The sequence below is a fragment of the Symsagittifera roscoffensis genome, chromosome 1, assembly GCF_963678635.1.
Source record: "Symsagittifera roscoffensis chromosome 1, txSymRosc1.1, whole genome shotgun sequence".
Classification (NCBI taxonomy): Eukaryota; Metazoa; Xenacoelomorpha; order Acoela; family Convolutidae; genus Symsagittifera; species Symsagittifera roscoffensis.
Window position 1 is genome coordinate 63,620,710 of NC_087062.1, and position 21,525 is coordinate 63,642,234.

General features: G+C 36.1%; 3 protein-coding genes across 8 annotated transcripts in view; 1 reads left to right on the forward strand and 2 right to left on the reverse strand.

Annotated features, from left to right (window-relative positions):
* The window catches only part of LOC134847559 (uncharacterized protein DDB_G0287625-like), a 288,876-nt gene that overhangs the window by 93,252 nt on the left and 174,099 nt on the right, over positions 1 to 21,525 (reverse strand). The gene's annotated exons all lie outside the window — the stretch shown is intronic.
* Positions 249 to 21,525, reverse strand: part of LOC134847519 (nuclear protein localization protein 4 homolog) — a 42,926-nt gene continuing 21,649 nt past the window's right edge. For 3 of the 6 annotated variants that reach the window (XM_063864615.1, XM_063864574.1, XM_063864598.1), the window contains exons 2-14: positions 17,771 to 17,973; positions 16,245 to 16,372; positions 13,686 to 13,727; positions 13,244 to 13,346; positions 8,577 to 8,651; positions 4,700 to 4,814; positions 4,374 to 4,553; positions 3,675 to 3,827; positions 3,198 to 3,327; positions 2,504 to 2,736; positions 1,944 to 2,159; positions 1,567 to 1,675; positions 249 to 1,358 (exon numbers count right to left, since the gene is read on the reverse strand). In XM_063864615.1, coding sequence (XP_063720685.1) covers positions 1,204 to 1,358; positions 1,567 to 1,675; positions 1,944 to 2,159; positions 2,504 to 2,736; positions 3,198 to 3,327; positions 3,675 to 3,827; positions 4,374 to 4,553; positions 4,700 to 4,814; positions 8,577 to 8,651; positions 13,244 to 13,346; positions 13,686 to 13,727; positions 16,245 to 16,372; positions 17,771 to 17,973 — 1,842 coding nt within the window. In that variant the 3' untranslated portion in view covers positions 249 to 1,203. Of the gene's footprint in view, positions 1,359 to 1,566; positions 1,676 to 1,943; positions 2,160 to 2,503; positions 2,737 to 3,197; positions 3,328 to 3,674; positions 3,828 to 4,373; positions 4,554 to 4,699; positions 4,815 to 8,576; positions 8,652 to 13,243; positions 13,347 to 13,685; positions 13,728 to 16,244; positions 16,373 to 17,770; positions 17,974 to 18,504; positions 18,694 to 18,904; positions 19,530 to 21,525 lie in introns of those variants that run through there. The other 3 variants (XM_063864591.1, XM_063864582.1, XM_063864606.1) reach the window with 3 other exon arrangements.
* LOC134847509 (uncharacterized) lies at positions 4,822 to 8,163 on the forward strand. The gene is made up of 2 exons (XM_063864562.1): positions 4,822 to 7,519; positions 7,731 to 8,163. Exons 1-2 carry the CDS (start codon positions 4,827 to 4,829, stop codon positions 7,999 to 8,001), a joined length of 2,964 nt encoding a protein of 987 aa, XP_063720632.1. The 5' UTR covers positions 4,822 to 4,826; the 3' UTR covers positions 8,002 to 8,163.

The following is a 21,525-nucleotide window of genomic DNA, read 5'->3' on the forward strand; positions in this document are numbered from 1 at the left end:
TAATCAAAGTTGCTGTAATCCCAATGCTGGAGACGACAAAGCCCGGGAGTTTGATTCCAGATGATACCTGTTGTTCTTGCAAATAGAAAATTTTGGCTAATTTAGATTTTTAGATGTCTGCTTAATTCCGCAGAAAGCATTTTTTTTTTGAAAATTTGGGTATAGCATTCTCAAAGCTCTTTCTAGAGTTTCTAATGGTGCTGCCAATTTTGTTCCGGATATTTTGGAATTTCGTTGCAATTTTTTTTGACAAATCGATTTTTTTTAAAATTTTTTCCGTTTGATTTTCATAGTCATTCATATTTGTATCGCAAGTGGTGCGAAGCTCAGCTTCGCCTCTGTGTCAGCGTTTCACCGCTGACCTTTGAGCACGGAACCAGTACCAACAACTAAAACGCTTAATAAAATCGTAAATGAACTGACTAGTTTCGTCACACATTGGAATGAGACTAGTGTCAATTCGCTGTTCGAGGAATTCGCTGTTCGATTTATTTTTGCTATCAAGTATATCCATTTGTTTTTATTGTTCCGACTTCTTTTTCCCAGTGTCGAGAAAAGCCGATTTGAAATTTTTCATTTTTCGTCTAATTTCGAGCGAGTAAAGTGAGCTATTCTTCACAAATTGTTGTCCTGTATGCCTATTTTACAATGACTGTCGAATATGCCTAAATTATAGTCTTACATCAGATCCTTTTATCACACCACGCAGAAAAAACTTACACTCATTTGAAAACAAATTTTGCGAACTTTTAAAGACTACATTCTTGTTCTACTTGCACAGTAACCGGCTATCCTTGTTTAATTATTATCTTTTTAACTATAGGCGACCTAAGTAAATCATACTGAGAGACTTATAGATTAAATTACTGAAGAGCAAACAGCAATGTTCTCTCAGTAAATTATTGTCGTTTTTTGGATTGAAGGCGTATTTGTTATCGCCCGTTGTGAATGCGGTTTGAACTTGGTTTTCAAATGTTCTCACGAAATAAGTAATATTTTTTTCTTCCATAAAGAAAAGTGTGGACTCTCATCTAACAATCTAAATATCAATTTTATGTATCCGGTCTTTTATGGTGCTCATTGTTTTCAATTAACTATATTCACAAATTGGTAGAACATGAAGCAAGTACTGAATGTACAAAACAATTATAAAAAAATTAAATATATAAGTTGAACTGTAATGGAGGGCATCAAATCATGACACTAAGTGTCGCTCTGATGTGGTTGTTCTTCAAAATTTGGAGTGCGACTTTGTATCGTCATATTGCTCGTTTGTATTGCAAGTTCTGCAAATTCGACTGTAGATTTGTCTTCTTTGAGCTCTTCGGCAGAAATATATTCAGTTTCCAATCGACCTCCTGACAATAAAGAAGGTGATTATTCAAATACTGGCTGAAAATAATAGTCAGCAGAGCCCATCTAGAATGATATATTTCGTTTTTGATAAACGGTAAAATGATCTGACCCGTCGTCGTAAAATGCTCAGATTCCATTTTAGTTTTCATAGCATAGAAGTTTTGGTTTTGAAATATCCGAAGAACTGAATAAATTACTAAGTGTTAATACCGTTTATGAGTTCCAGGAGTTTCTGCCATTGTGGACTCGATCGGATCCACTCTGATGCGCCTTCTTGGTCCTGATTCTTTATACACTCGATCAGGGAACCCATGTTGCTCTGTAAAGACCAATGATGACTACTACCGATGTATAAAGAAGTCAATGCAATCCAATGTACTTAACTTGTCTTGAATGTTTTGTCATTTAATTCAGAAACTGTGCTATGGGTGGCAAAGGTGGGGATCCCGGGTTTCTTTGAACGGGCGGGTATTTAATGGCTCAAATTGTGTTTCTGAGCATCTTCGATGCACTGAAGTTCTTCTTTATTCACTATGTCTCCGACTTTTGGGGCAGTGTTTGAAACATTTTTAGTAAAATGAGCTCACCCAAAGAGGAGTGACATCGAGACTGGTGAGGTAAACGAGTAGATGGAAGTCAGAGATGGCCACCAGGAACTCCTCGTGAGTGAACTGACACAGATACTTGTTCAGGGTGTCCAGATCCTGCACTTCATGCATCTCCTCCCGATGCTCAATTGGAAAAGGTTTCTTGCCATGCACTTTGAACGTGTATTCTTGTGTAAGTGGGAACTCGGCCGGAACCTGAAAGATAATGTCAATTCTAAGTTGCATCTATAACTCTAGGAAAAATCAAATTCGTTAGACAATCAAAAGAATTGATACTTACTTTAAAACTATTTCACGGTGTAGCTAACGGCTACCAAGTGTCATCAAATGGGAAATGAATTTCATAAATGTTTCAAAATAAGTTTTCTGGTTTCACCTTTAAACTACTTACAGCTTATTCTCGTTTTAACTACTACTCATAGGTTAGTTCTGCCTGGTCCAAGAAATTAGGTTTTTTTTCTAAGTCTGTTGAGTTCGAATATTAGTTTTTGAGGGTCATTTTTTTCGGGGATAATTATAGTCACATGTCGACTACTCACCGAAACAAGTATATGATCAACAGGTAAAGGCCTAGCATTGTACTTCCTGTGCACACCATCCTGTCCCACAGCCTCAAAGTAGAGTCCAGGCAGTGGCTTCTCCTCCGTACTCTCGGATACCCAGGCTAGCTCTGGACTGCCAGGGAGTGCGGAGATGAGACCCTCTCTGACTAGCGCCGAGCACTGGTCAGATACCATCATACCCTCGAAGTGGATCTGATTAGACGTATCACCTGAAGATGGAAAGCGCATCTGAAGTTAAGCCTGAAGTTTTTTGCGCTGAAGCTTTTTCGCCAACCAAGCTAGAATGTATAATTTGAGAGACCTTGTTAGTCATTACAGTAAATATTTGGAACAATGTTTGTTGCAAAATACCGCTTCTGAGCGTTTTTGGAATGCTTGAACCGAAAGTACAAAACAAACTAAATTTGAGAGATATGAATGCGCGCATATGAATGCGCGCCGAAAAAAGCAAGAAATGGTCAAACATGAAATTGAACAGCCAGTTCGAAGTATACGTTGAATCAGAAGACTTCATCAATGCTAAAAGATTATTAGGACAGATTTTCTAGTGAAATTTTGAAGAAAGAAGACAAAGCTAATTTTTTTCTTACTACAAAATTTTCAACCTCACTCGCCATAACAAGAAGTAACGTGAATCCGTAGAAGGTGAAAAAATAAAGGGTTGTCTCACCTGTGACGCATATGGTGACAAACTTTGACCCAAACACGCCTGGCTTGCACTTCTCGCACACTCTGGGCTTCCTGTTCTGCAGTTCCCCTGCCATTATGCACTCCTCCGCACTCAGTTTACTGCCTTCTCCCTGGAAACAAAATCATTTAATGACTTCAATGGCTTTATGTTCAGATAATTTGCCCACAGAGCTCAAAAACGGCTGATCTCAGAAAACTCAAACAAGTGTCGTTTAGCAGTACCAAAGGAAAGACCCTTGGGATCCCCCTTCCATGAATCCGCTACTGCGCTGGAATCTGGTTTAATATTTGAATTTGTCTTGTTGCGTTAGGTGATATTGTTTTTCACAATTTAATTTTTGTCGCAATAATAGATAAAGAAGCTTCATTTTTGAGCGTAATGCGAGCTCTAGCTCCTTTTTTCTGGTAGGTAAGAAGTGAAAATTGAATAAAGTAGTTAGTAATTTTGTAGAGTTACATTGTCGCGTGTGCACTTGATGACGTTCTCCCTCTCGGCCATGAGGTCAGTGAATATCCAGCCTATCTTGTGCATGCCCAGCTGAGTGGCAAGCTGCTGCACCTGGCTCTCCTTCACGTCGTCCAACAACTCAATGTTCTGCTCAGTGTTACGCTACACTCAACACAGCACAACAAACCATAATACAATTTTAGCCTGCCTTAATCATTCACGGTATAGTATGACAGTTGGTTCTCATAATTATATGTAAGTCGCTGGAGGAAAAAATTAAGCCATCGAAGTTTTCAGAAGCCAACGGCTTAATTGTTTGAAGTGTTTCGCAAAAATAACAGAACCCGTTTTTGATCGTTGATACTTGCTTGTTCTAAGACACCAATTAGCATACTTGTACTGTCGGAATTTCTTATGTTCCCTGAACTCTTTCATGCTTTTTTCGTTTTCACTTCCGTACGTCGTAATAAATTTGGGTCATGTTTTTCAGACAAAACTTTGGGTATTAAATATCGGGCTCCTCGGGCATAAATTCATGCAGAGTAAATAAACTAAATGGAGATATTACTAAATATTGGGACCTAAAATTGAGTGGAAAAATATTTTCCAGAAGCTTTCAGAAGGATCAAGTACTTCTAAGTTAAACCAAAGGCAAGCGTTGTGTTAGGATTGCCAATAAAAACATGAAGATCAGCCAAGAAGACTAACCTGTGGTGGTTCGTAAATGGCTGATACAACTGCACGGATGCCGTTGGGAATTGTCTCGTGTTGTCTGTAGTTGCCGAACATGTACCCCATCCTCTGAAAACCTGTCTTGCGCCATGTCCTGACGAACCTCTCTACTATCAACTGGTTCTCGAACATTATATTGTCCACGTGACGATACACCTTCGAAATGAGACAAGATGGTTGATTTTTGGAATTTGCAGCTAGTTGCTTAGGGATGCCTTGTAGTGTACAGGGTGTTTATAGCTATAAAATTATCACAAATGATGAGCTAAAGTGATTTTTTTTTGTGGTGTTTCAATATTTACTTGTTTTTCGATGCGCACTTCAGCTGGATTGCACTTGTTACATTTGTTGTTGGGGTATATTTCATGCCTGGAACAACCAATCAGACTCGAGAATTTAATCGGCTCCAAGGGGTACCTGAATACACAAATGAAATTGTTTATAACGTCTGGTGTAGTTTTCAGATTGTTTTGTTGTAATGATTTAAATTTGAACCAATTTAGTAGCAATTTTGAAATGTCTGAGCGGGAATCGAAAAAAAATGCGGCCCAGAAGTTTGTTCAGCCGTTGAAAGAAAAGCGGAACTTGAAAGAGGTCAGGACCATGCGCATCAACCAAATGATGGACTCATTAGTTGAACAAACCAAAGAATACGACCAAATGGATTCGTGCACAGTGGCTAAAAAAGCGAAGAAAGACTCAGCTGAAAAGAAAGGCTTTCATAACCCAAGAAAATGTTTGGCCCCTGTTAAGTTTGGTCCTAATATTGAGAGTTTGCAGCCCAGGAAAAAGTTTGACCAGAAACAGAAAGGTGTAAGAAGGAGTCTCAAAAGCGATGGAGTTTATAAGGGACCGCCAATGGTTGCCCTGTTTCGACAAAAACATCTGGCCTATGTACATGCATATAAGAAGTTGTCGAAAAGCGAAGAGCTGAACCATTTGGTGCCGAAAAGAGTTATTAAAACTGAGAGTGATAATGAAGTTCGTGAATATTGGGTAGAGCTTAATGAGTTCAATTTGGAAAGAACGAGGGGCATGTTTAACGGCGGACCAAGTGGTGACTTTGATTTGCAACTGACAGTTAATCTGATCGAAGTGCACAATAGTTCCGAGTCAATCAGACGGGCTCATGTTGGAGACCTGAACATACCGAGCGGAACTTTCTGTTTGGCGTTCAAAAACGAAACTAGTCGTTTTCTATCGAAACCCTTCTTGCGATTTCCTTTTAATTTAAATAATGCAAAATCAGACAAACCAGGGTCCAATGTGATTTTGGATATAGTCTTTAAAGTAGTTCCAGTTGAAATCGAATTGGACGATGATGATGCAGTGATAATTGACAGGCAGCTGTTCTATTTGGCGAAAGACGGCAAACTAACGATGCCAGAAGTGAACTTCATGAAAATAGATGTGAAACGAGATGAGTCGAAAGAAAAGTTCGCATCACTCGGTTTTATTTTGGATATTTCGGACAAGAGACGGAAAGGATATTTTGATTATTGTCGACAACGAAAGTCGGTTTTAAAGATGGGTCAATTTTATGAACGCCCTGAGATCAAACATTGCTCATGGAATGATACCAGGAATAAAAGACTGAAAGCTGATGACTTTTTGACCACAGATGAAAGTGAAGATGAAGAGGAGCTGACAAAATATATTGAAAAGACTTGTTTGAAGCTCCAAAAGGCGAACACCGATACAAAAGCGGATAAAGAACCAACTAGTGAAGTAGAATTGGTGCAATGTACGCAATCGGGATCTAGACTATCTCAAGAAAGGGCGGATTTGGAAATCATTGAGCGAGATTTTCCGATAAAACAGGCAGATGAAGTTGAAATTGAATTCAACCCAAAACGTAATTTGGAATCATTAGTTGCAAAAATTAAGGAAAACCTGGAAAATCTAGAAGTAATTAGAGTAGTTGATTATGATAAGAATAATGAAAAAGTTAAACATAAGCGAAAATCGAAAGACCCTGAACCTCCTTCAATTAAAATGGATAATTCGGCAAATTCGATTGAAATTTCCGCCCAGTGCGATAATCATGATCCAAGTGAACTGGGTCATTTTGGGTTTTGCCTTGTTTGTTCACGATTCTTTGATCAGAAGAAAGATACTACCAGCTTATCCTTAAACATTTTCGAACGTATGGAAATGGATGATAACTCTAATTCAATGACTGTCGCGCTCTATGAAAACCAAGGAGATAATTCATCAAATCATTGCATCGAAAAACGAGATTCCAACATCGTTGAAGATGCGAGTTTGGTAAATGAAAAAGGAGACACTTTTACTACAACGGCAGCTGAAAAACAAAGTACGAATATCCGGAAACCTGATAATATTTTGAGGATTCACAAAAGTTTTTACCACGTGAACACTTTTCCGGTTGAGTGCAGATTTGTGACGGGTAATAAGAGTACTTTCATGCAGAGACTCGAATTCCCATTTTGCATGTTCTGCCAAGTTGCATTTGAATGCTATGAACTGCTGCTGTTGCACTTGCACTATTCACATGCAGGACTGAAAGTAGTCCATTTTTCAGTTAACTTCGGATCGGTGCTAGAGATAAGACGTGTTAAAAAGAGAAAACATTTGAGAGAAAGAAGTTGCGAAAAAAGGAAGAAGATTAAATCTATTGAAGGAATTTATGATAAAAATGAGGAATCTGAAAAAAGCAACAAAATGAAGCCATCTATTGAGGCAAAAGTAGAAATTGCGGAGTTGGCCGAAATCACTGATAATGAAATTGACAACAAAAAAGACGATCCCCGAATCACTGTTTTCATGTTTAAAGCTAACAAGAATTTCACTATTGACAAAGAGCTGCTTTTCAAACAGAAACAGACAACTGCTGGAAACTCATCGGAACCAGAAAGGATATCGACCAAATCAGAGTCGATGTTACGCATGAACGCACTGGGTGTAATGGCGCTAAATCACGTGACGGCTATGAGTGACAAGAGGTCAGAAAGAAGGTACCAGAAACTGTTGGCGGGGTCAATGACCCCGATTGGATTCTACCACTCGAGTAATTTGAACAGACGACAGTTCACGACTCAGGGTTATTGTTCAGATAGGGACGAGGATGAGCACGTGTGGCTGGATAAGGCAGAACAAAGGTGAGACTCTCGCTGTCTTAACTAATTGTGAACATTGTTGACTGACTAAAAGTCTACGAACCATGTTTGAAACTTGATCGTTAAAACTGATACCTAGGACTTTGTGTTTGAAGCTACAGTCGCCATTGCAAAAAAAAAACATTTTTGCCGGGTCTTTGAAACCTGTCAAAATGAGAAGTTGTTGTTTATTTTCTGTAAGATTTGCTTTTAGGGTCATGGATGAATATGTAGACCTGACTGAGAAGGAAAAGCGCTTCATGATGCTGTGGAATGCATTCTACCGCAATGTGAAACTAGGACCAGGGGATACTCTAATCCCACCAGTGCTGGAGGCTTTTCTGGAAACGCACGGCAGTCTGCTAAAGAAAGAGGGATTGTTGCCGATGATGAATCAACACCTGGAAATGATGAGGACTTACGGAGTCATCAGCGATAGTTTGAGTCGTAGGCTGCTTGCCCAAGTTGAACTGATGCATCAATAATTGATATTTGATCAAAACTTGGCTTTTTGTAGTTTCCTGAAAATTTTGAAAGTGATGTGTAATCTAATCTAGCTATTGTTTTTTGTTCTGCAATGCAAACTAATTGATTATTTCGAAATTTGAATTTTGTTTCTCGTTGCTGAATTCAATTTTATTCAAACATTTTTTTAGCCTGTGATAAATCTTCGGAGCTATAGACACTTGGCTTATTTTTACCATTTGATGAAAAGACGCATCGTTACGTACACTTAGCAAGGTATCAGTTTCTACGACGTTGGTTCCATGGTATCAGTATCTACAATTGTGATCGTTGGCGCGGGCAGATCCCACTTATCCTCGATCTTCACAACTATCACCTCTTACAGAAATAGAGGCTCCATGGTTTGGCGTATGAAGTAATCTCAAAATTGTCGACCAAAAACAGTGTTCATTAGTCAACAAAAACTACGCTCAAAATTAATCGGCTTGGGGATAAAACTGACTATTTTAAGACAGCATCGATTGATACTCTGCTTTTTGCAGAAATGAAATCATCAAGAGGGTCTGACTATGTCTAAAGTAATTGTTGCACTCACGGACTGTTCGGGTCTTGGAGACAAATGAACTGCAAGTAGTCATTAAATGGCATGAAGTTTCGGTCTGTCACAGTGCTGAAAACAAGGTTATTTTTAACTCGTAATTAGTCAACAGTACAGCAAAAATAAATCCAATTCGTGTTCCAATTACTCTCAAAAACGTGTGACGGCGTAGAGTGGGCATTTATATAAAAGCACCCGATAAGGATTCAATGAAAATGTTATGAAAGATGTGCTGTCGAGAAAATCTAGTTAGCATTTTTCGTGTCATGGAGTAATGAACGTAGTGATTTTTTTTTCAGGAAAAAGCCTTAAAATTTGTTTACGCTCAACTGCGATTTCTTCATTTCCTTTGTTAAAAGGAAGGCAAAATCAATCAAACGAAGAATGTGCAAGTTTCACAACAAAACATGGAACTACTTAAAGTTTCGATGGCCGATTTTATCAGATTCTTTTTGTAATCAATTTTTTATAATAAAAGACGGGAAAACTACGCTTTCGAATAACAAAAATCCAAATGATGCAATAAAATTTTAACGATTTTTATTTACAAAGTTGTATTTAATTTTCAGAAATAGTAGCTGTCTCCATTTACTTTGTTAAAAGGAAGGCAAAATCAATCGAACAAAGAGTGTGTAAGTTTCACGACAAAAAATGGAACTAATTTTAGTTTCGATAATCGATTGAGTTCGCCTATTGAACTGATGTTTTCTCGAAGCGGGTTCCGTTTTATCAAAAATCTTCAAAAGGTTTTGAATTGTGTGTGAGGTCAAAACTCTTAAAATAAAATTGAAAAGAACAATCAGTTATTTGGTCTCATTGAGTTCATTGACACCTGTTCTCATTTTTGAAAGACAATTTATTCAAGTCGTGCTTCTTTCAAAAGTGTCTCCAAAGGTGTTTGCACTCAAATTGTTCTTTTCAAGTCATTTTTAGTCATGACTTTGAGACATTTTTGTTCCGACCATTGAAAGTGGGAAGGAACATTGTATTCGGTTGTTTCAGTTTTTTCTTTTTGTTTTCCACGCAAAACAAGGAACTACAAATAATCATCGGACTGGTTTGAGTGATATATCGTTTTAAAGCCCTTTCAGTCGTTCTAGTGTCAAGAAAAACCAGTTTGAAATTTTTGATTTGTCTAATTTTGCGAATAAAGCGAGCGATCAGGCATACAACAGCTTAATAAGGAGAAATTTATGCCCTAAAACTTAACTTTAAGCAATTAAATTTAAATTCTGGAGTTTTTGTTCCATTCTCAGAGCCAAAAAAAATTCTTAAAAATTGTAAAATTTTCTGTAAAAAAAAATTGAAATGTTATGAATTTTTTATTTTTGTTTTTCTAGTCAGTTTTCTGAAAAAGATTGAGTTTAGTTTGCTCGTTTTATCATGAATGTCAAACATGCCTAAAATATAGTTTTACATCAGACTTTTTTAAAATCCCTACGCAGAAGAACTAATTAGACAAAAAAGCTTCCTCTTGTAGTTTTTTAAAGACTCTAGTCCGAACATTATGTGCTACTAGCACAGTAACCGGCAACACATATTTAAAGTGTCGTCTGATGGCTCTGCCTAAATTATCAAAAGCGAGTGATAAAATTTTCAGTACAGTGTTTTTTGCTACAAACAAATTTTTTCTCAACTGCTTTCTTGATTCAAATTACACTGTCTTAGTTTTGCATTTTTCTCTGCTTCTTGTTTGAGATTCATTTTTCTTCATTAATTTTATACAAAACAATTGAATGCGCAATTACTTAATTCATGTGGTTTAATTTTTGTTCTATTTCATTTAGGAAATTAAAGGAAAACAAGCTCCCTCATAATAAATATCTGCAAATGGCGCAAACCCTTTTGAACAGAACTTTTTTTCTCTCTTAGCTGAAAAAATTCAGCAAAAAAGCGCAATATTAAAAGCATTTGAATTTCAAAGATATTTGTAGCATTCAATTTTTCGTCGATAAAAAAGTCAGTTTTTGTTTGTTCAAATTCATTAACAGTGTTCCAACTGTCCACTGCCGTTTTACTTAGGTTTTTGCTTTTTGTCTTAGAACTATTACGATATTCAACTTCGTATCTCGAGTGTTTTTGAAAGTATCGTTTTTGGCTGAAGTGGTTTAATCCCAATTTCTTTACGCTCTCAAGAAGCACGGGCATTGCAATCAGTTAATAGCTTTTTTCCCTTAAAACATTTTATTCACAGGATTATCTCCAATTTCAAGACCTCCATTTCCCATTTTCTGCATTTTTAACACCTCGAGCTACTGTATCTAGAGTTAATGCGTTACTGTGTCTAGACTTATTGGGTTACTGGATTTACTGATAAAAAAAGGTTTCAGGCCAAAAGATTGTTTTGTTTTGTAGGCCTAATTGGTTTCAGCCCAATTTTGATCGGCTTACTCGCCAGCTGTTTTTTAGAAAAATATTTTCAACCAATTTTTTTAATTTCAATTCTAAAAACCTTACACAGGGTTTTTTTTACAGAAAACGCGCTGAAAGTTTCAGTTTGAAATGAAAAAACTTTGGAGCGGTTTTTGTTTAATTTTTTTTCATTACATTTTAATTTTTTTCGAATGCATGGCTTTTGATTTTTGTTTTGATCATGCGTGCAGTAAGTTTGATTTGAAAAGTTTATTTTGAGTTTTTTCATTTGAAATTTGTCCATGTTGATGGCATAGCGTATTGTTCAAATGTCTAAAAACTTCTTATACTAGTCTAAAACAAAGTTTCTCTTTTAAATTTCCCAAAATTTTATTTTTATTTTTTGATTTGATTGTCTTGTTTACGAAAGTATTTGGCAGTCATTGCACGATTTCTAAGAAAGTAGTTCTTTCTTTATTTGTGTTTAACTGAGTCTTTATTTTTATTTGTGATTTTTGTGGTTGTGGTTCAGCTACTTTACCATTGCGTAGCTTCTTATTTGACAAGATTGCTGTTATTGGTTTAATTTAACAGGCTTTTAGTGTTTTCTATATCTTTTGCATATTCCTTTTGTAGTTTTTTTTGAACTTTTTGTATTCAGACAATTTGAAGTTTCAGTGCTCAATTTTGTTTGTTCATTTTGATCTTTGTTTTTCATTAGATTATCGAAATTTTCGATACATCCGGATGATCTTAATGAACATGCAGTTTGTTTGGTTTCAAGATTTTCAGCGAAACTTATTGGTGAATTCCGGATTTTTTGGATCATAATTTTTGAACCGAAATTTCTCTTTTTTGTATTATTTTTTCAAATTAAAGTTTTCAGAAAAAACGAATAGAGTTTGTGTAGCTTGAATGCTTTAGTGTTTTTGCAATTGAATTGTACAGGAAATGTAAAAAAAGTTTTGTGTTTCAATCAACAATTTCCAAACAATTAACTTGTTTTATATTTTGTACGAGACTGATGATTGTCTTTCGAACTTCGGAATGTAGTTTGGTATCACTAGTGGCGCAAAGCTCTGCTTCGCCTCTGTGTGTTAATTTTTCTAAGCATTTTTTTCTTCATTTTGATAGTTTCCACGGCAATAGGTTCGTTGATTTTGAATTAATTGTCTTTTGTCTCCTGGATATTCAGCCTAGTTACCACCAGTTTTTTGCGCCTGATAAAGTAAAAGTTTTTTTTTGCCTTTTTTTCAGATGTTAAAGTCTGTTCGTTCGAATTAGTTAGTTTTAAAGTTATGAAACTAATTGTTAAAAGAACTCATTGTTGATCATTACTCATGCAATTAGCAAATAAAATGAAATCGGAACCGGTTTTTGTCAGGTAAAATTTTGATCAACAGAATCGATGAATCATTTGTGCTGATACGCTAATTTTCTGGAAAATGCAAGTACACCTACTAATTGCTGTTAATGGTATTTAATAGTTTTTTTGACAGCGGACTCTTGTTCTATATTGATTGTAAATGAAACAACTCGTGTATATGTTCTTTATAATTTAAGAAAAAAATTGTTTGTCTCGATTTGAAAAGTTTCAGTTTTAAGTACATCGCCTTAGTCGCCTCAAATTGCATTTTTTGACATCAAGTTAATGTTCTTGGCGCGTCTGGTTTAGGAATTTACAAAGTTTGAGCTATGAATTATTTTGCACATCGATATTTGTAAGTCCCCCAACCCAGACCCGCCAAGAAACAGTAAGACCTGTCAAAAATGCGATTTGAGGCGACTAAGGCGATGTAATTTAAGCTGGAAACTTTCAAACCAAGACAAGAAAAAAAATTGAAGCCATACAGAATATATACAAGAATTGGTTAATTTACAATCAATATAGAATCCGCTGTCAAAAAAGCAGTAAATACCAGTAATAGCAATCATTAGCTGTACTTGTGGAATCAAATAATGTCTGCAATAAAAACTGAGCTATGAAGCATTTTGCATTCAAATTTTTGAATGCAGACATTTTGTTGGCTCAACAAGCGTCGAACTAACTAATTCTGCTTTGATTAAGGCTGTGTAAATTTTGTTTTCCATGTAATCTTTGCACTGGTAAATATCTTCCTTGGGAAGTTACCTCTATTTGATTTTCCTTCAAGGCAAATGGAGGCAAATTTTTTGGTAGATCTAATTTTTTGAAAAAAAAAGAACATTTTTAGTCGTTTTTTATACATGCGTTCAAGTATCGTTTCAATTATGTCTAAATAAGAAACAAATGATCTGTTTTTCTCGACAACAAATTAGTTAATTCTACTTACTCGTGGGTGAGGTCAGGTGCCTCCACTCCCAAATCTTCCTCCTCGATGATCACCCTTTGCGGCTGCTTCATTGGATTGCCATTCGGGAAGCTGAATTGAGACCCTAAATTGGGGAAGCTCAATTAAGTTTCAGTTTTGCGGTTTATCAGTTTTTTAATGAAATGAATAGAAACAGTTTGATGAAGAATATACAGTTGAGTCATTTAAGGTCATTTCTGAACCGTTGAAAAAATTTTAAATTTATTTTGCAATATATTTCTTCAGACCAATTAGAGTTCAATTTGAGTCTCAAATTTAACCAATGTTTGTAATTTGAAAATTAAAAGTGAAATTGAGATAGAGCTTAAATTACATTCGAGCAATTTTGTGAAATTATTTATATTCTATTAGACACTGAAGGATTTCAAATAAATAGATTTCAGCTCCTTCGATCAAAATTTACTCATTTCTGTGGCTTTTCCGAAGCGAACGTGGCCTCGTGAGTCTGAAAAAAAGTGCTGTACTAGATTGCGATTTATTCCGACCAATCAAGAGTGGGGAGGAACTAAGGCTTAGGCCAAGCTTTTTCTGTATATATTTAGTAACCTCCAAAAGAGGAAAACAGGTAAATTGCTATTCAGACTAATTTACCGCTAGGGGAGGGGTTCTGAAGTGAAGAAATGTATGCTTTCACAGGTATTCACACATTTCGCCCCTCACACGTTTCGCCCCTCTTAAATCTAGTGGCACATTTCACCCCTCACGCATTTCGCCCCTCACGCATTTCGCCCCTCTCACATTTCGCCCCTCACACATTTCGCCCCTCACACATTTCGCCCCTCACACATTTCACCCCTCACACATTTCGCCTCTCATAAATTACTGGCCTATTTCGCCCCTAAAATGTACATTAAGAAAGCGGCTTTAATGAACTGTGCAATAAGTTAGGGGCGAAACGTGAGAGGACGAAATAAGTGAAATTATTAGGGGCGAAATGTGTGAGGGGCAAAATGTGCCACTAGATTTAAGAGGGGCGAAATGTGTGTGTGGGGGAAACGTGGGACATTCGCTTTCACAGCAGTTTTGAATTCATTTTGCGGTTTTGGAAAACAGATTTTTAAAGTTTATTTGATTTTTTTTTTTCAGTTCTCAGTTACTGTCGAATTGCTGTTTTGAAATTTTTAAATATATAGAAATTTTTACAACTACAATGAAAGTTTTTTTTCAAATCTAAATTACTTTCGAATCGCAGTTGTAATCTTAGCTAAAATTGTTTATATCCTTTTTTGCATCTCTCGAAAAACCTCGTGTTCCGACCACCGAAACACATCTTTTTGTTCCGACCGAACGTTCATCTTTTTGTTCCGAGCACTTGTGTTCGGGTTTTGTTTATATAAACTTTTTTCCACGAAAAGTCATCGCAATGAGACAGGTGATATAACATAATAGAACAACGTATTTCGTCATATCATTTGAACGATGTTTAAAAACGTCGACAAAGTTTTCTCAGCGAGAAGAAGCACCGGTTAACAAATTTTCAATTTAAATCAATTTAGAGCGATTAGCAGTAAAAACACGAAAACTATTGATAAAACTATGAAAACTAAGTTTTTGCCTAAAGAATCTAGTTTGTAAATCTTCACTTAACGCTTCCTCTTTGCGTTAAAAATTCAAAAGTTTCGAAAAAAGGACAAAATATTTGAAACTTTTCGTTTGCTTTGTTTTTCGTCTTGTATGTACCAGACAAAAAATGTACCAGAAAAGGTCATTGTTCCCACTCAAGTGTGAAAAAAATTGTAAAGCTAGTACAGAACAAGCAAAAATACTTGCATTAAACCACAAAGACTCTAACCAATCGCATACCAAGAACAATCCGACGGGTTTGGCTTGGGTTCGTTTCTCACCCTAGGTCATATCATTTACGAATCATACAAGAACCAAACATAATAGAACAAAACTAACCGCTCCGTAAACAGGTTCGATCCCCCAGAAAACGTTTTTGCTTTGCGCAGAAATTTACTTCAGTTCATAAAACGACCTTGACTGAGAGATTTTGTCTGCTAGAAGCAGTTTTTGCTTGTTGTTTTGTTACAGAAATTGATTTTGTTATGCAGAAGTTGTAACTTTACAATTTTTTGAGAAAAAAATGTTAAACCGATTGAACTGTTGATCAAATTTATAATTGAGTTGTTCAGTCAGAATTTTCTGAATTAGCCCAGCAGCAGAGCACTGTCATTGCTACATACTACCGCACACTATACACAACAAAAAACGACAGAAACTTTCAAATTTGACGTTGAAAATAATTTGTTTTTCAATAATATTTTGTGAGTTAACTGGTCAGAACTCTGTACAGCAGCCGGCTACTGTTGGTTTTTCGAATCTGATAGATTGATTTTGGAACACAAATGAACATAACGGGAAACGTTTTTTCTGCATTGTTTGAACAGTAGTAGCTATAGCTTTTTAATTAAAATTTATTTTTTGCTGCCTGGAGTATATTAGTCAAGCATACTTGAAAGTGTTAATATATACGACTTAATGGTATGGTTAGTGGTAAGTATTCTTTTATCAAGGCGTAGACCTGCGATAGATCACCCAGTATCCAAAGTTCTTTCATTTTCAAGATAAAGTTGTTTATTTTTTTGCCGTTTTTTGCTTGTGTCCGCGAAGTGAAGCTTCACCAGGGTCTCGTAATATAAGCATTTTTGCGCATGTAATTTTGATATCACTGAGTTTAAATTCAAGTAGATCTGAAACACCCTATAAAAACACACTCTTTGCTTGAATTATTCATTGAATTCAAAAAAGTGGAAATTTTCATCGAGATTTTTATTTAATTTAAGATTTTGTGATATTCGGCGCGCACTCTTCCTCAATCTGAAATGATGGAGTAAATTTAAAAAGCTGGGAACAGAAATCTGATTTGTATTGGAAGTTAGAGTACACCATCCAGAGAGCATCCCCATGAAGCGTATTTGTTGTTATTGTTGCTGTTGTTTTGGTTATTTGTATGGCTCACCTGGTGTCTGTGGAGACTTGATGTCTCCCACAGTGGTGTCTGTCTCTGTCTCGTCCTCGTACTGGTCCTCCTCCCACTCGTCCCCCAAGTCCTCATCCACCGGGAACAAGAACAACATGTCACCCCCTCTGAAACAGCACAGATCAATTGAGCAATGCCCACCATAACTCCCTTCCCATAAACTTTCAAGTAGCCTTTTTTAAATGATTGCCTCTGCCACTCCCTATGAGCTCATTTAAAAGCCAAAGTTTCAGTCGAAAACGTATACTTCTCAGCATGAAAACTGTCAAAAATAGATTAATTTTCAGCTAACATTGTAATTTTTCTCGCGAAATTTGACAAGGCGCTAGTAAATTATTACTTTCTGGAATTCAAATTTTTCAATCTTTTTAGTTTGAATTTAAGTCGTTTTCTGCCCAGCAACTTCGAGGAAATTGTTAGCCTAAATTTGGTTGCCTTTTCCGGTAAACTCCGCCGATTGCATTTCCGCAATGTCACCATTTTGGTTGCCCTAGTCATTGAATAAAGGGTTGAAGGTATGTTATAGCTTTGGTACTCTAGTTGTATATAAAACAGTAATTTTAAGGTATTAGTTGTTCTTAGCAAATCGGAATGTTTTCGGTTATAGCCCTTTTAATGGATACATTTGCACTTAGCGTATTCGTGAATTGAATTCCCTTACATGGCAATGATAGCGTGTGAGGACGAGCTCTCACTTGACCTCTAGTTTCAGGTCTACCAAGTCTAGTAGTGTGGTACCAAGTTCTGGACGCAAAAAAAAATCAGCCTTGATTCGCAAAAAAGAGCTTCGGTCACAAAATAAATCAGTGTGGAATGTGGGGAAAAAGTAAAAATTAACTATCCTCCAAAAGGCCTGTTAAAGCCTTCTCCTCTGCAATTTGCAGGAACTACAATTATAAATGTTATATTTGCAGCTTAGTTTTTGAAAGCGTGAGAGGATGGAAATGGTTCATTGAAAAAGAACGGCAATCAAACGCCATGCCAGTTTTGACCCTTTCCCTTTTATTTGGGCCTTAATTAAATTTCAGTCGTGAAAACTGAACTGGGCCAATGACCAGTTTACAAATGAAGTTTATTTGTCTACTGTTTGTTTTTATTGCATGCCGCCAGAGCTATAAATTTCATATTATGAAAACAAAAGTCTGCCGGTTGCTGTGCTTCCGACCACAATTTTTTTTTACACAAGAAAAAACTTTTCTTATTTTTTTTCTCAATTTGAATCATATGTTTTGTGCGTGGTTTGAACAGATAAATTCCAAGTTTCCCAGAAATTTCCTGAGCAACTTTTAACAGACTACAATCATCTTTGCTAAATTATTTATAAATATGAAAACTCGCACGCTCTAAACGCTCCATATTAGACAAAAAATCGATTACAACTGAAGTAATAACAAAAGCAAAAAAGTAATAACAACTAAAACAAACCCGAAATCAAAGTTTCTGCCCACTTTCAGTGGTCGGAACAATAACTATCGAGAGATCCAGACTTCGGCTCTGCAACTTACTTGATTTTATATGTTGCGAGGGTCTTCCCCCCTGACGGCTTAATAAGAATAGTCTTGTTCCGCCCTCTGTACACTCCGTACTCCTTCGGATTATGAAGGTGGAAGGCGTGAATGACCTTCTTGTAGAATTTGCCAGTGCTCATCTGCTCCTGGACTTCGATCCGGCGAGTGGTTCCGTCATCCTGTTTCTGGATGCGGACCATCTGAAATTGAGAGTCACTTTTGGAACCAAAGGCAAGACTGGACCCTATTAAAAAGCTAGTAAAAGCGGTCATAACACTAGTTGAATAGTTAACAAAATTTGTAAGACAGTTTGAAAAGTTAATCGTGAAAACTCGAATAAGTTAAAAAATGAGAAATCTACGCTTGAAGCTGATGAGTTTAATCATTGGTGATATACAATGACAAATACACCAAGTATAGAACAAAAAAAATTGAAAAGCGAGACGTAAGAAGCACTTACGTACATAAGAACGAATGGTAAATACAGAAAAAAGCCTTGTGAAAACATTTGTTTACTCTTAATTTCGCTCGGCCAAAACGATTAATTATCAGTCACTGAATAATTAGAGCAGACCATATAATTCAATTTGTAATAAAAACAATTTAAATTTGAACAGTACTGATGCTGAATGTTAAAAAAAGATCTGGCGATAATTTGAGACGGCTATCGTTTGAAGTTCCAGGTTCCAGTTAATGTTTAATGTGATAGGCCAGCAAATCAATCGGCTTACAGCTCTTCGACCCTCTTTTCCATGATTCGACCCGCCAGAAGATGATGATGCGGAAACTGACTGACGCCGATTACCCCCACTTTTCGTTCGGCTGTCGTGCGACTGTTCGTCGCCACCACCTCCCGAAGACGACGACTTGCTATTCATCTATTGTTTTTTTTACTCAATAATATTTTAGTACAAGTTATGCTAACAGTGGCGTGCATTTTTTGTCTAAATGTTAAAGAGTAAACACAACTTTTTTTCAAAAAGTTTACCGGAGTCAAACAAAGGTTTACTAACTATAATCAGATTGGCAGAGCCAGTAAAATTTGAATTCTAATAAGCTGACAAAAAAATGGTAGGCAATTTTTTCAAACCCTTCCCACCGTTAAAGCTTCTTGCGCACGCTACTGTATACTAAGGCGTCAAAGGGATCTCTAACAATGATATATACTACATAAGGAAGGCTTTTTGTTGACAGTGTTGGTTTGAATTGAATTCTTTTGTATCGAATAATTTACAGCTCAGAGCGACGAAAATCCACTGGGTGGTGGCAGTAATATAGTAATATCAGTTGATCCAGAGGTTTTATGAATTTAAATTTTCATAAGCTTCTTGGATTTATCTCAAGGTGGAAATTGTGTCTTAAGCGCAATCTCCAAATATCGACTCAATCATGCTAGTTTGCGTCTGGGTAAACGTTCCAGGATTAGTTTCTCCCGTTACTCACAGGAAAAGAAACAGTTAACATGTAGGATCTGAGATAAGTTCCACCTGTGGTCTGGAGCCTTCAACTGTTTCGCAATATTGGCCAAGGTTGACAAGCACAAAAGGAAACCAAGCTTGAAGAAGAAGAGATAGATAATGAATTTCGGATTTTACCAGCACATTATATCTTAGTTGCTGTTAAATAATGATCGATCGCATAAATTTTACTTTTAAATTGACAATGAGGACAAACAGATGCTCTGCAAAGTTTGAAAACTCAAAAATGTTGTCTCCTTGGATCAAACAAGCATAGCTGATTGCTGTGCAAGAAGTGCAAATAATTAATACCACAGTATTTGAAGCTAAAAACTTGATAACAAGTGTGGCTAAAATATTTCTCTTCAATTTTTTTATGTTAAATTTCTGCAGTTTTTTTATTCCTGGGATGGTTGAAGTTCAACCTTAAGCACCGAATAAATTTTGTTAGTTTCAAAAAATCAATTTGAAAAACAAAAAAAGGTCAGCCCTGAAAAAAATTCACATCAGCTTTTCAGTGAACTTTGCTGACAACATTGAGTCAACTTTGCAAAAATTTATGAATAAAAATTACAGTGGCGGATCTAGGATTTTCTCGGGGGGGGGGGGGGGGGGGAATTTTCAAACTTTTTGTCGGCATTTTTTTTTAGGTCGACCAAAATTATTTTCCGAGCTCTCCCAAAGCACTAAAAAAACTCTGTTTTGAGCAAAATTTCTGCGCCGCAGGCAAAATTTGAAAAAAGTTCAAAAATAGCGTTTTTAAGCACTTTTTGGAAAATTTCGACCAAAAAACCGTGTTTTTTTGGCGCGCGATCCTCCATAAAAAAAGTAAGGCGCCTTTAGTAAAGTTTTAGGGTCCGTCAGCCAAAAATGGATATCTCAAAATAGTGGGTCGGCAGAAGGTCCCTTTGGGTCGGCAGAAGGTCCCTTTGGGTCGGCAGAAGGTCGAATCCCCCTCACACCTAAATCCGCCCCTGAAAAAACATATATTTTATCCTCAGACTCAATATCAAATAAGTTGCGTCTAACGGAGCATTAGTGGGATCAATTAGCTTGAATCAGTTGACTTTAGAACGAATGTTTGGACTAGCTCTTAAATGGGCACGAAATATTTGTTGAAATTGAAAATGTTTCGAAAAAAAAATGCATTTTGCACAACCAAAATCATACATCAAATGTGGAACTTTGACTAGTACGAAACTGATACAGCCGATTAGCTTGCTTCAATTCAATTTGGAACAGTTTTGTAATGAGGGATATTTTGTCGTGCATGAACAAATCGCCTTACACGTTTGTCATGATAAACAAAATCTTAAAAGCGTACATTAGCCCAGAGCATTGTCAAATTGACAATGTTCAAATCCCCAGAAGTTTACAAAAATTAATCGAAAGTAAAATATCTTCTTACATATGAATTCGATATAAGAACTATTATTTCGATCGCCAAATGTGACCGAAAAAACTCACCATACATATATTTTCAGCATTTTTTTTGAAAGCCGAAATAATAGAGTTGCGCAATAAATTAATCCCAAGCAGTCATTTTTACACGCGAGTAAGTGTATCTTCACAAGCGATGATTTAAAACAAATTTGTTGGAATTTACACTCATGTAATTGATATTTTCAAGGCTGAAAATTCAATTGTGGCTGTTATTTTGGTTGTCAAAAAAGGGGAAAATCTTTTCATACCTAAGCACTCTATTTTTTCTTTTGAAGCCGGAGCTATAAAAATAGCCGGTTGATATGCATTTAGAAAATAATATTCAGACCAGTTTTTTTCTGATATTTTTTTCCGGATTTGCTTGCAACTATGTTGCAAAATTCAACATTTCAAAAAGTGTACCGAGAAGCTTGTAAATTCTTCTAGCCTATTGACAAGTTTGTAAACTAATTTTATATATTGAGAACTAATTTTTTTTTCAATTCTAATTATCTCATTAAAAAATTCGAAGTAACTTTCTTTAGAATTATGACAATTGTCCATGCTTAATGGTTCTTATGAAATTTTCAAAAACTTAGTAAAATTTGATAAAACAGAGAAACTAAGATTATCATAGGTAGTTTTCGAGAAATAATTACTACCTTAACTTTCAAAGCTTTCGAAAAACACTATGAAGATTCTACTTTGTTAAAAAAATTTTACCGAAAGTTTTAACCGAAAAATGACATATTTTTGGTGCTCACTCCTCCCTTGAACTTAGTGTATATTAAGCCAAAGGCGCCTTCAGAAAAATTTTAGTGTTAGTTTACCAAAAATGGACGTCTTAAAGCAGTATTAAAGCAAAATTTTTTG